This window comes from Microtus oregoni, unplaced genomic scaffold (genome assembly GCF_018167655.1).
Source record: "Microtus oregoni isolate MIOR12 unplaced genomic scaffold, Mior012 000003F_ref0000135, whole genome shotgun sequence".
Classification (NCBI taxonomy): Eukaryota; Metazoa; Chordata; class Mammalia; order Rodentia; family Cricetidae; genus Microtus; species Microtus oregoni.
In genome coordinates, this window is record NW_024543062.1 from 14,998,113 (window position 1) to 15,013,602 (window position 15,490).

A 15,490-nucleotide genomic window follows, 5' to 3' on the forward strand; every position below is an offset into this window, starting at 1 on the left:
TTTTATGGAATATCTAGAACAGCTGAACCTCAGAAAGATGACATAGATCCGTGGCTGCAGAGGGCAGTGATAACTTAACAGACATGAATGTCCCTGAAGGACAGTGAAATATCTGAAGATGATACAGAGACTGTGTTTGCACCCTGTGAATTTGCTAAACACCACCAAACTCTTTACTCTGTTGCCATTACTTCTTTATTTGTGTGTGTGCACACAGAAGCAGAAGTCAGCCTCAGTATCATCCCTAAGGATCTGTCTGTATCTTTTTTTAAAACTAGGACCTGGCTGGATAAATGGCTCAGCGGTTAAGAGCATTGCCTGCTCTTCCAAAGGTCCTGCGTTCAATTCCCAGCAACCACATGGTGGCTCACAACCATCTGTAATGAGATCTGGTGCTCTTTTCTGGCCTGTAGGCATACACACAGACAGAACATTGTATACATAATAAATAAATAAATAAATAAATAAATAAATAAATAAATATTTTTTTTAAAAAAAAACTAGGATCTGGGGCTCACTGGTATTTCTAGGCTGGTGGGAGAGTGAGTCTAAGAGACCCTCCTACCTCTGCCTCCCCTGTGCTGGGATTTGAAGCAGACACCACCACACCCTGCTTTTTTAAATACGGGTCCTGGGATTTAGGTTCTCGTGCTTGAGAGGCAAGCACTTTACTGACTGAGCTATCACTCTTGTCCTGTTTTCTTTTAAACTGCTCACTTTAAATGGTTACACAGATGTCACATGCAATTTATCAAAGCTTTTTCAAAGTCCCACGGCAAAGTGAAGAAATGAACCGTGTCCACCTGCCAGCAGGCCCCTGCTTGGAGCAATCACCTGTAGATGAGCAAGGAGAAGATATCCCGGAGCCTTAAGGACCCCGCAGAGGATGTGCACATGGGAGGCATGTGTGAAGGGCCTGAATATTTTCCACCCAAACCTTTGTAATCAGCCTTTGTATGCCCCCACGGAGCCTGTGAGGATCCGAGAAATATTCATCTCGGCGTGTCTCCTGTGAACTGTTTGCTCGTTTATCCTGGGGAACAGGTGTTCAGAAACACGACTCTACTTATAAGGTTCATTAAGACACCTCTCACATCTGCCATGGCGAGAACTTGAGAGCTGGAGGATGGTGAGGATGCTGACAGACCCCAGATCTATCCCCAGCCTTCTCGCGCACTGACCGACGGCAGCTGTGAAGTACATGTTGACCTCATCGGGAGTCAGTGCACGTTCCCAGATGATGAACTCATCGAAAGCTCCGTTCTCGTAACGCTTGGTCTGGTCCTGCTCAGACCCTATGACCAGGTTGACATGGGGATCCCCATAGGTGTGAGATACTTTGCCGCTCGGGTCTGAGGTGCTCAGAGTCCCATTGACATAGACTTTTAGGCCCTCCTTGGGCTTCCACGTGAACAGGACATGAGTCCAGTAAGGACCTGGAAGAGAGTAAAGATGAAGCCTGAGCATAAGGGATGAGTTCTACGTAAGCTTACGTTCCTAAGCACATCCCTCTTTCATACGATGCTTGGTCACCCTTTATTATGTTAACACCAGAGTCACAGAGTTAAACTCCTTCAACCAAGGGTAATAAAAAAATCGTTTTAAAGGCGAGATTTAAGCACCAACTAATCGGAACATAATCCTAGTTGAAAATCTCAATATGGTCAGAAACAAGACAAGGACATGCTCCTGTCAAAACTCCTGGCAGTCCCTAATATTACAGTAAGCAGGGAAAGAGGCACATGGGTTGGGAAGAACAGAATAAAGATAGTTAAAACATCACAAGATTCTCTTCTGCAATTCAATAGCACAGGTCTCAAGCATGAACTTTGCAGATCGTAATGTTGTTTTACAGTGCCCAGAGGTCGGACATGCTTGGATCGGTAAGTGAAGTCATGTGGTGTTAGGGAAACAAATGGATAGATCAGAGGGACAGAACAGACAACCCAAGTATAGAGCAATACAGACACCATCTGCTGATACCTGATAGGGACAAAGCCAACTGGAGCAGACAAAGCCACAGTGGAACAAAGATAGTCTCTGCAACCAAGGATTCTGGGGAAACCAGAGGGCCATATGCAAAATTAACAGTAAATGAATAAGGGCCTCGTCCCTATGCCCCAAACTAATTCAAATTGGGTGGTAGATAAAAATACCAAACACAGATCTGCACAGCTTCCAAAATATACAAAGGGGATCTATAATGACCCTGGGCTTGATTTTGTTTTTAAAAGTTTGTTTGTTTTACTTTACGCATATGAGCGTTGTTTTACTTATGGTACCGTTGCCGTGATAAAACACCACGGTCAAAGCAAGTTTGGGAGGAAAGGGTTTATGCTTTCACATCACAGTGCATCATCAAAGAAAATCAAGGCAGGATTCTGGAGGCAGGAACCACGGAGGCAGAGGCCATGGAAGACTCTGCTTGTCGCCTTGCTCCTCATGGCTTACTCAGACTGCCTTCTTATAGAGCCCAGGACCACCACCCCAGGGATAACATCACCCACAATAGATTGGGCTCTCCCATATCAATCACTAATTTAAAAAATGCCCTACAGGCTTGCGTAGAGCCAGATCTCATGAAAGCATTTTCTCAATTGAGGTTCCCTCCTCTCTGATGATTCTATCAAGTTGACATAAAACAAGCTAGTACTTTTGCCTTGCCTGCACGTATGTCATGCACCACATGCATGCAGTGCCCATGGGAGTCAGAGAGGGTGTCAAAGGCCATAGAACTGAACTTAGAGGCAGTCTTGAGCTATCATGTGGGTGCGAGGAATCCAACCCAGGTCCTCTGGAAGAGCGGCAAGTACTCCCAGCCCCTTGATGCTGCTTTTTATCATCAAAAGCAAGATCCGGAGAGAAAACCTGAAAAGCTGGTCTCCATTAAACTGAAAACTTCTGCACCATAGAAGATTTTGTCAGCAGAGCAAGTGGAAAAGCCAGCCACTACTGGGGGAAGTGTCTGCAACGGACACTGTCAGACAAAACGCGCAGAGTCCTCAAAACTCATAGCAAGCAAGTGAATAGCCCACTTAAAGAGGTAAAAGGTCAGAGCTCGGGACAGATTCTTCCCCAACATTCAGAATCCATGACGCCAGGGTGGGACCCTGACCGCCCTAAAACTAAACACACACTGGTGTGGTTCATCACTGGAGGGCAGTGCTGGGATGGGGTGCTACTGGGGAAACGTTGGTCATGTGCAGAGGTGGGGAGCCCCTGGGAGCCCTTTGTTCCTCATTCTCAACTTCGGTTTAATTTTTTTTAAATGCCGGGGAAATTGTTTTGAGAACAATAGTACGGTCACGCCAGATGAGTGTCCACACACCTGATCTGCAGAACTAGGGAAGAGGTAGGAGTAGAGACCTAGTTCCACTGAGGACAGGCCTGTGTGCTGACTGGATGTATAGGGAGGTGGCTCCTGGGAGGAACCCTCATCCCTCCTGTCAATAAAAAAATTGAAGTCTCCATTGTCTTTTATTTCCGGGGGAAGTTGGAAGATCTGAATCCGGACATGAAATCATAACTGTTGGTCAGAGCTCATTCAAAACGTCATTGAAAATCTAAGCAGTCACAGGGCAGGGGCCCCCAAACCATCCAAAGGCCTGACCTGACATAGAATATATGACATTAACCAAAATGGGGTGACACAATACCTATGGCCAGCCTCCTGGCTCTGTCATCAACCTCATTAGGAAGCCTCTTGGTCCCTCCTCTCGTCAATGGGAAGACCAGTCCACAAAAGGCCTGGTCTGTTTTGCAAGCCTTGCTGTAAGACATCCTCCTGGGTTGACAAAGAAGGAACAGGGCAGCCCCGCTAAAGGACACACAGTGCCCCTGCCCGTTGGTCACCGTGGACGGCCAGTGATTCCGTCAGGGCTTCCTATTGGGGATTGTGTAACACTTTAGTAATTTTGATGCTCTGAAGAACACTTGGATCCTAAGCAGGGCCAAAGCATTCTTGCACTTGACTTTGAAAGTGAGAATAACAAAGCCCTCCAGTGAAGAAATGAGGAGCAGATGACGAGAGGGTGTTTACAAGTCTCTCGGCGTCCCTTGGTGGGAAAACAGCACGTGTTCAGTTTCAAAGAACCTGCTAGATGCCTGATGCCGTGCCACAGGCCTAAGGCCCATGGGTGGGGAGGAGGGAATGAGCTGTTACCTAGGAAACCTTGACCACAAGAGGTCCTCACTGAGAGCCATCTCAGAGGTTCAGAAGAAGCCTCGTGAAGCAGGAAGGCAAAGGTGTTTCAGGCCTCGAGAGTGGGAGAGCATCCAGAAATTCAATACCTTCCCTGGCTGCTGCTTTTAGCCACCTTACGAAGGAGTTATGAATTCAGCTTAAGCATGTCCAGCACCCACAAGGCAAACCAAGTCTCCCAGGATTCAGCAGCCCATTGTTCAAGGCTCCTCCGATCCATCAATTGTCTGTCTCCCTGGGAAATAATAACTGCCGCTCTTCGAATGTTACAAATGAAGAAACTGAAACATCAAGTGATGGACTATGATACCAGGTCCATAAAACTGTACGGCAGATTTAGGACCTGGCCCGACTGCTTAACAGTTAAGCTGAGCTACCTCGTCCAAATGGGCCAGAAGTGGACGCTGAGCTACATCAAAGGCTCCGCTTGCTTCTAAGGCAGTGCTTCTCAACCTTCCTAATGCTGCAAGCCTTTGATACAGCTTCCTCATGTTACAGTGACCCCCTAATGCTACAAGCCTTTGATACAGCTCCTCATGTTACGGTGACCCCCTAACCATAAAATTACTTTCATTGCTACTCCATAACTGTAATTTTGCTACTGTTATGAATCGTAAAGTCATATTTGTCATGAACCCCCAAAGGACTGAGAACTGCTGTTCTAGAGGCTTCATATGAAGCGACACCCCCTTCCCCACCTCCCGCCTCCAACCTGGCTGGTTTCTGTCCAGGTCCTCCCCGCACCCCGCATGAAACTGCTGGTCACCTTCCTCCTCCAGTATCTTACATTATCCTCAGTGGCCCTGGTTTCAGGTGTCCAGCGTCCAGCACAGCTCATGAGCTCCGCAGCGCAGACCATCCGAGCTTCTCCATCTTCTGAAACTCGGGTCCTTGGCACTCTAGTCCCCTCCCACTGGCTCTAAAGGCACATCCTCAACCAAGACCACCCAGATCCTCAGCTTCTCTTCCTGCCTTACTGCCTGCTGCTCCCTGATTGGCAGACTGTCTTCCCCAGAACCTTTTATACTTCTGTGAGCATCTTCAAGGCCACAATCACTGAATGGCATGGGGACAGAAGGATTTATCCACGATCTGTCTTCACCTCACAGCTTTTTCCCAGCCAATGACTGGGTACAGGCCATGTCACTTCCATTATATGCAGAAAGCCAGCCTCACACGGGCACTGGGCAGCAGCAATTACACAGAGAACTCACAGTCAGGTTACCATCTGGGCTTTGACCTTGGCATGAGGTCACCTTGTGATGAGTGCCCTCCTTGTTCTCCTGGGACCTTCCCAAGCTGTTGGCAGGAAGGACCCACGTTCTGCAAAGACTCCTTCAGTGTTCCACCATCACTGAAGGGCACAGAGGCTCCAGTTGGTGCTCCACTCACCTGGAGGGTTGAAGGTGGCCTTCCATGTCATGGAATTATCACGCGTGTACAGCTCCACAGAGCCTTTTCCTCCGCTAGAGCAGATTTTGAAGCCATCAGAGACGACCTGTCCCCCATAAGCATAGGCAGCTGGTCGAGGCTGCTCTCCTTGAGTCTTCCAGAAAAACGAAAACGTGACTCCTGAAGAGAGAAGCAGGCATTCATCAGCTGGTGCTATAACAGCATCAAATGTCACAGCAATATCTGGTCACGGCCAGGTACCTTCCCAAGGGTGTGACCTGAGCAGTCATCCCCTTTCAAACACCGGGAAGCCTTGCTCCCATTCCCAGGGCATGGAAGAGGAAACTGAGGCGGGTGGGTTAGTGACTGATGGAGGTCGGATACAGGCCTGTGCTGCCTGACTCTGGGTGTGCAAATGTGCGCACCCCATCCTTCACCCCAGTCTCCACCCCACCTACTTCCCCAGATCCTGACAACGATTTTACAGAGGAAGGAAACTGTTTCGTTCATTCTGGTTACACATGGCATCTTTTTAAAGATTTACTGCCTCCGGAACGTCCTCCCACATCCCTAAATACACTTTTACACTGTCGTTTTTATGTCTGCCTGGCGTCACATCCTAAACAAGCCCCTGTTTCTGAGTCACATGGTTTCCTTCAAAGTTTTGAAGGAACATTCCAAACAGAACTTGAAGCTAATTTTTTTAACATATCTCAAATTATACATATTTCAGAACATGTTCCCGGGGGGGGGGGTGTTCTTGTGAAGAGGGAAGCTAAGTTTTCCAGGTTCACAATGCCTTGTGTGCTGACTGCCTGGGGGTGTAGGTGTGAGGCAGGCAGAGGTAAGAGCAGCTACCATGTTTTGGAACTCCCCAGTGTGGGTATGTGTGATGGCTAGTTTTAATCATCATTTTGACACAACCTAAAATCTCCTATAGAAAGAGTCTCAAGTAGAGAACTGTCTCCTTCAGGTTGGTCTGTGGACATGCCAGGGAGGGATTATTTTGATTGCTCTAATTGGTGTGAGAAGATCCAGCCCACTGTGGGCAACACCATTCCCTAGGTTTGGGTCCTGGGCTGTGTAAGAGTAGAGAAAGCTAGCTGAGAACAACAGATGCGTATATTCATTCTCTCTCTGTTCTTGACCATGAGTGGGATGTGATGCTTTATAAGTTGCTTCTGCTTTGACTTCCCTACAGTGATGAATTATAACTTGGAATTTTCGAACTAAAAGAAAAGGAACTTTCTCTCCTAAGTTGTATTTTGTCAGAGTACTTTATCCTAGGAAGTTCGGAGCCCAGATTCCACGCGGGGTGAGGGTGGCACCCCACATGGACTATGGGGTGAGGGTGGCACCCCATGTGGACTATAGGGTAAAGGTGGTACCCCACATGGATTATGTGATCTTTGCTACAAACATCACTGTGAATGAGCCAGGTCACAGTGGATGTGGCCTCTTTGTCTCCAGATACAGAGAGAATGTACCTAACCAGCCAGGCTGTGGATGGCCAAGAGTGTCTGGCATGCACACAGGCAAGTCTGGGCCCACCTTCACTCAGACCCATCGAGGCACAGACATGGCGGGACCTCCCCCATGGGTTACAGATGTCCCTGGGTTATGCTATAGCTGCCCTGTTTCCCGTAACCTGTGCCCACTCCCCTTACCAGACATGTACACTGTATGTATGTGCTTGCACATGCGTGTGGGTGCTAAGCTGGCCACCTGTTGGACTCTGTGTGTGGGTGATAGAAATAAAACAGCTGGCTCCTCCCACCTGGCCAGGGATGTGAGAGGTGTCAGTGACTCTAGCTGATCTCCCCACAGGACTAATCATAATACGCTATGGATCAGGGTACAAATCGGGAAGAGGGAAAGAAGTGTGGGGACCTTTGTCCTGGCCTTATTAATAGAGATGGCACCAAAGCACCTTAGCTGTTATCAACAAACTGAGGTCACACACAGAGGTGTCCAAGACACCTATCTCTTGTGTGTAGCTTGGTGTCTCATTCCCAGCCATCTTTGCTGCAAGGGCTTATGGGTTGGTCTGTCAGAGTCTTTTGAAGGACATATGACAATAGTGCTGGCTTGGAATTTTTCCATTTTGGTTTTTTTTAGTCAAGAGTAATTTACAGATTTTGAATATGCCCCCCAAAAAGATGAACAAGCGACAAACACTGGGGATGAACAGACTTTGAATCACCCTGCTCAGGTTAGTCTTCACCATATGGGTGTTGGTGAGACACACAGTACCCACAGAATGCATAATCATCTGTGTGGATCAAAAATGAAAAAGCAAGACTCGGGATATGGCTCAGCGGTGAAGGCATCTGCCAGGCAAGTGTGACTTCTGGAAAACGGATCTCTATAAACCCACATAAAGGCAAGGCTGTGGCAGCCTGCCTAGAGGCCTCAGAAGGCTGAAACAGAGTCCCCAGAGCAAGGTGACTAACAAGACAAACCATATCCATAAGCTCTCGGTTTGATTAAGCGACCTTGCCTCAGTAAATAATGTGGAAGAGCAATTGAAGAAGATTCCTGACACCAACCTTGGGCCTCCACATGCCCGCACACATACACGTAAACACGCATACATACATGTAAACATGCATACACACATACACATGAAAAATGACAAAATAAAAGCCAGTCAAGCATGGCGGTACAGGTCTGTTTCTCAGGTACTGGGAAGGCTGAAGCAAGAGGATCATAAATAAGCTCAAGGCTAGCCTGGGCTACATAGTGAGTTCAAGACAATCCCACTAGGCAACTTAGTGAGATCCTGTCTTCCAATAAAAAAAAAATAGTGGAAGGTGTAGATCAATAATAGAGCCCTTGCCTAATGTGCCAGCCATGGAATTATGTGCATTCATATCTATGTATAATATATATCATATATAGATATGTGCATAGACAGATAGGTGATAGGCAGACAGACACATAGATAGATAAAGGATTTTTGGCTTCTTTTTGTAGCTCTGGCTGTCCTGGAACTCACTATGTAGGCAAGGCTGTCCTCAGGCTCATAGACTCACAGAAATCCACCTGCCTCTGCCTCCCGAATACTGGAATTAAAGGTATATGTCACCATGCCTGGCTCAAAACCATATTTTGTTGTTTTTTAAGAACCTCCAAACACTAGGAAGTTCCCAGTCCTCTCTGGGGTTCTGGGAGCTCTGGGTAGAATCCAGGTCTAAGGGGCATCCCTGGGCTGCTGAGGAAAGTCGTCCTGGGAGATCTCCAACACCAGGATAGGATGCTGGTGAGAAGCAGTGCAGAAGCTGGGGGTACAGGTCCACCACCCTGGATGTGGAGGAGGGGACTTAGATGACTCCCTCCTGTCCTTCCTCCACCAGGCTCCTCCTCCCCCACCCACCTCTGCCGTACTCAGAAACATCCAGTTACACGTGGAAATGAACAAGACGCATTGTGGAATTTCCGTCGTGAAACGTATCTCGTGCAGCACTGTGCAAGTCATTTCTCCCCACCCACCCCCAAAATGCTGCTGCTTTAAAAAAAAAATTCCTTTCACTCATCTCAAAACACAAAATGATGCCGCCTCTGCCAAATGTGCCTCTTCCCCGGGAAGAGAAATAAAAATAAAAAATTCAATACGGTGTTAGGTAATAAGAATAAAAATTAAAAATTCAGCGTAGTGTTGGACGGGGACAAGGGGAAAGTGGGTCGTGAACTCTGCCAGCGAAGCCGCTCATTTTAGCTCAGCCAACCTGCAAAGTAATGACTCTTGTCTGTGGAAGCCCTCATTGAAATATCAGTCTGCGTCTCCACGGACTGGAAAGATTCGCAATGTGCCCACAAGAGCACCTGTCAAAGGCGCGGATCATCAACACAGAGAAGGAAGTCTGAAGGGGAAAAAAATAAGCACAGCACATCAGTACATTGGTTCCATAGTTTGCTCTGGTTAGGATGAGTAAATCCTAATCTCTACACGGCCCCTTGTCAGGGATGTACCGAGTTAGACAGAAACACCAATGAGGCGTCCAGCCCGGCTGTGCCTGCTCAGTAAATGCACCATGCCTACGGCCTTGTGCTGAACTCGGAGAACCAGTGGCGATCCAGGCGGAATCTTCCACACACACCGTGCCAGAGACCAGAAAGGAGATGTGACGGTATTCCACCATCAATCGTTACGTCCTATGGAGGAGTTGCCACACAGGGGCAGGAAGTCTGAGGCCGAGGCTCTTGCCAAGCAAAGGCAGTGTGGAGCAGAGCCCCCAGTCTGCAGGCAGATCCCTAGGTCCGCAGAGAGGCCCTTCCGACTCTCAGCTTCCCCTCATGGGTGCTCCGTGAACTGAAGGAGCACAGACAGACTGCTACCTGAGGCTGATGCTCTGGGTACCATGTGTGTCTCAGTTAGTAGAACGCTGGCCTAGCATGAAGGCCAGCAAACTCATGCATGAAGCCCTGAGTTTGAGCTTCAGCACTGCATAAAACCATGTGAGAAGCTCATTCCTATAATTCTTGTCTTGAAAGAAAGCGAAGTGAAAAGAAAGAGAGAGAAAATAGCCTTGTACGTTTTAATGGATGTTTGAACAGGGGACCAGCTCAACTGTAGGATAGCAAGCAACAAGACTCTGACACTTTGACCTTAAAATTGTTTCACCGTTTCTCATAAAGCTAAAACTAGGACTACCCAGTGACCTAATTATACCACCTCTGGGCATCTACTCATAGGACTCTAGACCCTACCGTAGAGACATGGTTCCTCTGTACACAATAGCTAGGAAATGGAACCATCCTGGACGTCCATCAACCGCTGGATGGATAATGAGAGGGCGGTACCTTTACACAACTGAATTTTATTCAGCTGTTGAGAAAAAGAAAAGAATGAAATCACGAAATTTGCATGAGAATGGGCGGAACCAGAAAATATAGTAAGTGAGGTCACCCCAGTATAGAAAGACATAATGTCTCGTGTGTCCTTTCTCCTACGCAGATCCTAGCTTTGAATTTCTAGATTTGTGGCTTTAATTTTGAATGCCCATAGAGAAGCCAGAAAGGACCCACGAGAAGGGGAGGGGGAGATGCCTGAAGGTGTGAGAGGACATTGAACAGCTGGGCTACAAACAGGTGGGAACTCCTGGGGGTTAAAGGGTTAAGAGGGAATGGGGGCACAGGATGAGAGAGAATGAAACTGGGGGTGAATTAACCAAGACCAAAGAGATGTGAAAAACACTTGTGGAAAATCACTACTTTGTTAGCTATTTAAGATAGAAATTATTTTTAAAAAGGAATTCAAACTCAAGTGCCCTGCATAGCTCAACAATGAGGCTCTCAGAAGGTACAGGTTCTGAAATGAAAATCTCAGTCCCAGGCAGGGACACCTCCCTACAGTTATTTCTTGGTCAGAGAGATTCCTGAAGTCCAGAGACTCCTGTAACAACACAGGCTCCTGCCATTGTTCATGGTTCCCTACCACAGAGCCGAAGACACCACAGGCTCTGGTGGCGGGATGGAGGGAAATCAAGCTAGGACTGACCCACGCGCTTATTTCCTGGTTAGCTTTCACAGCGCCGGAAAGCATTGCGCAGCCCACTGGGAAAGCAAAGTCATCCTTGATTTCATGCATGGCTGAATCCTGCGTGATAAAATACCGACCTGCCGGGCAAGATATGCCCACTGTCATACTATTGGCGTGACTGTCATGAAGTAACCAACCACCTTCTAATGGGATTGGAGACCTGTTCCCGGGAAGAAGGCCATGCCTGGTACTGTAAACTTGGTCAACAGTATGTAGTTGAAGAGGCCATAGACTTTCGTGGGAAATCTACTATTGCTGCTTTGATAAATGGACATGTGGCCACCTTCTAAATATTTCTCTTTAGACCCATGGATCAGTGCATCTGTCAACCTTGGTCAGAGAAGCTTCCTTTCACAGAGGGCAGAGGCTCATGTCGAGATTCGTAACTGTTCAGAGCGTTGAGAATATGTGATTACTGAGTGATCATTCCTAAACGGAACGTCTGTGTCAACGCTTCCAAGGCATGGGGACCATCACAGAACAGAGAGAATGTAAGAGCTGGAGGCCGGGGAGAGGTGCTGTGAAAGGCTGTCTTCCGGACACGACGTGGCTGTCGCTGTCACAAGCTCACACCAGCTGTGGTCACTGTCAATGTCAAGTCAGTCAACATTCCGACATGAACTGGGGACAGGCTCATGAGGTCCCACTCTCAGGCACGATTGACAGTTGGTGACTGCTGGTGGAGGAATCGGTTTTCTTCAGAACTGTGGCCGCTGGCAGGTTCCCCATCCTCTGGTGGACGGCTCCACACCCATGCCCTTGTAGGCAGCACTAACTGGATGAATAGGTTGTGAGAAGAACAGGAGGAAAAGGACATGAAGTTGTCTTGGATGGCAGAGGGTGATGTCCCCAAAGGATTCAAACATGGCCCAGACTCCAAGGGGAACAAGTGGGATCTGCCTTCTCTTTGACACACCTGTCATGAGTTCCAGCCAGAGGTCATGGGTTGGAAGAGGCCCAGCCACCATCCAACCACCCTCAGTGAACATATAAGAAGTGAGCCCAGTTTGGGGGTTAACAGGCACACCCTGCTCTGCCAGGCCTAACCTGTCATCAACATCCCAGATCCAGAAATAACACTGTGAGAGCCATCAATTTCCTTCCCACAAGTGCCGGGCCCCATCCCAGCTGGAGTGACATCCATCTCTGCGGCCGTGTTCTAAAGCAAGATGTTCCCCAGTCCTCTGCAAGGTTCAGTATTTTGACCTCCTGGCTCAGGAGGGCGACATCCTAAATTTCAGTCTCCAGGACCGGAGACCGAATTCGAGTGGCTGCATCCCTTCCCCCTCCCTCTCTCCACATTGCATCTGACATTTTGCACACATTGCGGTTGATAAGAAGCCTGTTCTCTTAGGCTGGAGGTGTGATTCAGGAGGGAATGATGCTCACTGCACAAGCATAAGGACCCGAGTTCAGATGTCTAGAACCCACAGACAAAAAGAAAAGCCAAAGCCGGGCGGTGGTGGTGCACGCCTTTAATCCCAGCACTTGGGAGGCAGAGGCAGGTGGATCTCTGTGAGTTCGAGGCCAGCCTGGTCTACAAGAGCTAGTTCCAGGACAGGAACCAAAAAGCTACAGAGAAACCCTGTCTCGAAAAATAAAAAAAAATAAAAAAGGAAAGCAAAGTATGGCAATGCTTACCTATAACCCCAATGCTATGGTGGGGATTTCAAGAGGATTGTTAGGGACATCAGCCTAGCTCCAGGGTCAATGAGAGACTCCATCTCAGTGGAAAAGGCAGAGAGTGATAGAACAGGACGCCTGTGTCCTTCTTTGGAGCATGGGTATATTTACTGAGTGAAGACGCACACATACATGCAGACACATGCACATACGCACACACACACACTGTTCACATGTGCCGTTAGCAGGGTAGCATACACCCCAGCCCCAACTCACCCTCAGGTCCACACTGGGCCGGGTTGCTGATACAGGATGACTTATAGCTGCCGTAGTATAGGAATGTCAGCCCCTTCTCCTCCTTGAGGTAAATACCTTTGTTGACCTTCCCTTCCATGATATCTAAGAAAGGAAACGGACATTGCCAGTTACCCTATCGCCGCCAGAAGACTAAACACACCTCTCAGACATACAAGCACCTTACAAATGAGTTCCCAGTGTCATCCTCCTCCATAATGCATTTATAATGTCACCCAGTATTCCCGCATAGCAATCACATTCACTAATATTTAATTATTGATGGAGACAGTGTGAATGATTCATAGGTTTCAGTGTTAGGGAATAAATTACTACCCTTCTATTAATGTCAGGTCAGCATAACCTATATCTTAAATATAGAAATATTGTAACTGGCATATTTGCCAACAGTCGAACCCTAAATGCCACTCACACTCCCGCTATCAGAGTCCCTCCCACTCTGCCTCGCGCTGAGCTTTCCGAATGGAGCACTCTCATTACTTAAGTGTGAGGCCACAGCTGCATTCTGGTCGGAGTGGGTACTCACTGAAGCATCCCGGTCCTCCGTATAGGCATCCCTCAGCTTTAGAGCCAGGTCCAGACCCAGGAGAAACCACAGCCCTATTCGGAAGTTCGCTGAAGGGTCTGCCAATCCCGGAGAGCCACAAATCCCTGTCTCCAACACAGCTCACTCAGCTACCTTATTTTGGCATGTGCCATGGCTGGTGTGTCCCACAGGAAAAGGAAGATGGCTGCTTTATCGCTAGATAAGCAAAGACTGTAGAAACTATTGGTGATGGGCTCTCCCTATGCAACAGAATGAGCATGCACAGAGACTGTCCAACCTGTGTACGAACAGGAAAGTGAGAGGGTATACCCTTCTGGCTACTGGCCAAGTGTGCACTCGGGATCTGGGAACTCTGCTCACACAGACCACTGGCTAGATGCAACCCTCCCTGTCACGTGGACCTCCACGCAAGGGCCTCGTTGTTTAAACTCTGGTTCTACTTATCCTGTTGGTTGGCATGGGAGGGCTATATCTTACTTCACTAAATGGATAACTACCCACCAGACAGCTGAGCCAGACTTCACGGGCCCAAGAACCAGACTGCTTGCTTAGTAAAATCATTTAGAGATGGCAAACAGCCCACAATGGAGCGAGAAATCGGAATATGTGCTAAGAAAAGACAGAGAGGCGTACACAGTCCAAACAGGCTTTCTGTGCCCGTCAGACACTCGCCACCGTCACTGCTGTCTGTCAGCTCTGAGCTCAAGGGAATCACAGGCTCTGGGTTAACTGACAATCGGCTGACTCAAGTGGGCGTGTCTTCTAAAAAAAAAAAAACGGCTCCTAAAGAGTTTTCAGAATACAGCTGCAGAAATGCTGATGGGATGTTTGCGAGACGAGGTTTTAGATGAGTTTTTAAAAATCAGCTTGCATTTTCCATGAACTGGGCAGAGTGAGACTCCCCCAGCCCCACCCCACAAAGAACACCATATATTCCAAACTCCAGTTTCTTCCAAGCATGATGGGATACAGCTAGAATCCTAGCCCTGGGGAGAAGCAGGAGTTTTAAGTTCATCCTTGGTTACACAGAGAAGTTGAGGCCAGTCTGGGCTACATATACCTTGTCTCCAAAAAGGGTGGGGGCATGAATCTGCTGTCCTTGCTGAAGAAAAATCTGGGCCATGTTTGGTTTTGCTTCTGAGATCAAGGGACTGATTCAAAAGAGCCTGGCAGCGTGGAAGAACCTCCACCCCTTCCAGACACGGCCATCACGTCCTAAGCCAGAAGCCGGTGTGGCTTCTCCCAGCATTTCTCTGGCTGCCCATCACTTGCACCTGGCCACCACTCCTTTACCAGCCGAATGAGTCCTACAGAACCAGATCAAACCGGTCCTTGACTCCAGTGGGCTCCACATTAGACAGGACCCAGCACCGGTGCTCACCTACGGTCGCAGAGAAGTTGGAGTAGGCAGAGTCATTGGTAAAGACAAAGGTAGCATTGTGGGAGGGAGGCACAGTGAGGTTGTGGGTTCGCAACGCTGGGTGAAATGACAAAAGAGAAGACAACACATGAGTGACATGAGACACAAATGGAAACAGCGCATCTCTCACCCCGACACACAGGGAAAGGGTTCCTCCTTCCCTCCTCCTCCTCCTCCTCCTCGGCCCACAGGTTTCTTCAGCAAACTCCATAACCAGTTCCAATGTGCCCCTGAGTCGGGCCACTGCTGGCCTTGGGCACAATCAAGGAGATAAATGCCTCAATCTGCTGGCCCCCAGTCCCACACAGATGCGTCGTTGAGAGATGTTGAGTTGAAGTCAGCCATTTGTGAAGCAGTGGTAACAGAAGGAGAAATGGTTGTGATATGGGGGAAAAATTAGAGACAAACATCTGCGTGAGATGGCAACAGACAAGACAACAGAGGGTTTGG

The 15,490-nt window shown here is 48.2% G+C and overlaps 1 protein-coding gene across 1 annotated transcript in view; it reads right to left on the reverse strand.

Moving 5' to 3' along the window:
• The window catches only part of Adgrd1 (adhesion G protein-coupled receptor D1), a 117,974-nt gene that overhangs the window by 87,109 nt on the left and 15,375 nt on the right, over nucleotides 1–15,490 (reverse strand). Inside the window, exons 4-6 of the mRNA XM_041648529.1 lie at nucleotides 13,035–13,157; nucleotides 5,594–5,773; nucleotides 1,182–1,436 (exon numbers count right to left, since the gene is read on the reverse strand). Of these exons, the coding sequence (XP_041504463.1) occupies nucleotides 1,182–1,436; nucleotides 5,594–5,773; nucleotides 13,035–13,157 (558 nt within the window). The remainder of the gene's footprint in view (nucleotides 1–1,181; nucleotides 1,437–5,593; nucleotides 5,774–13,034; nucleotides 13,158–15,490) is intronic.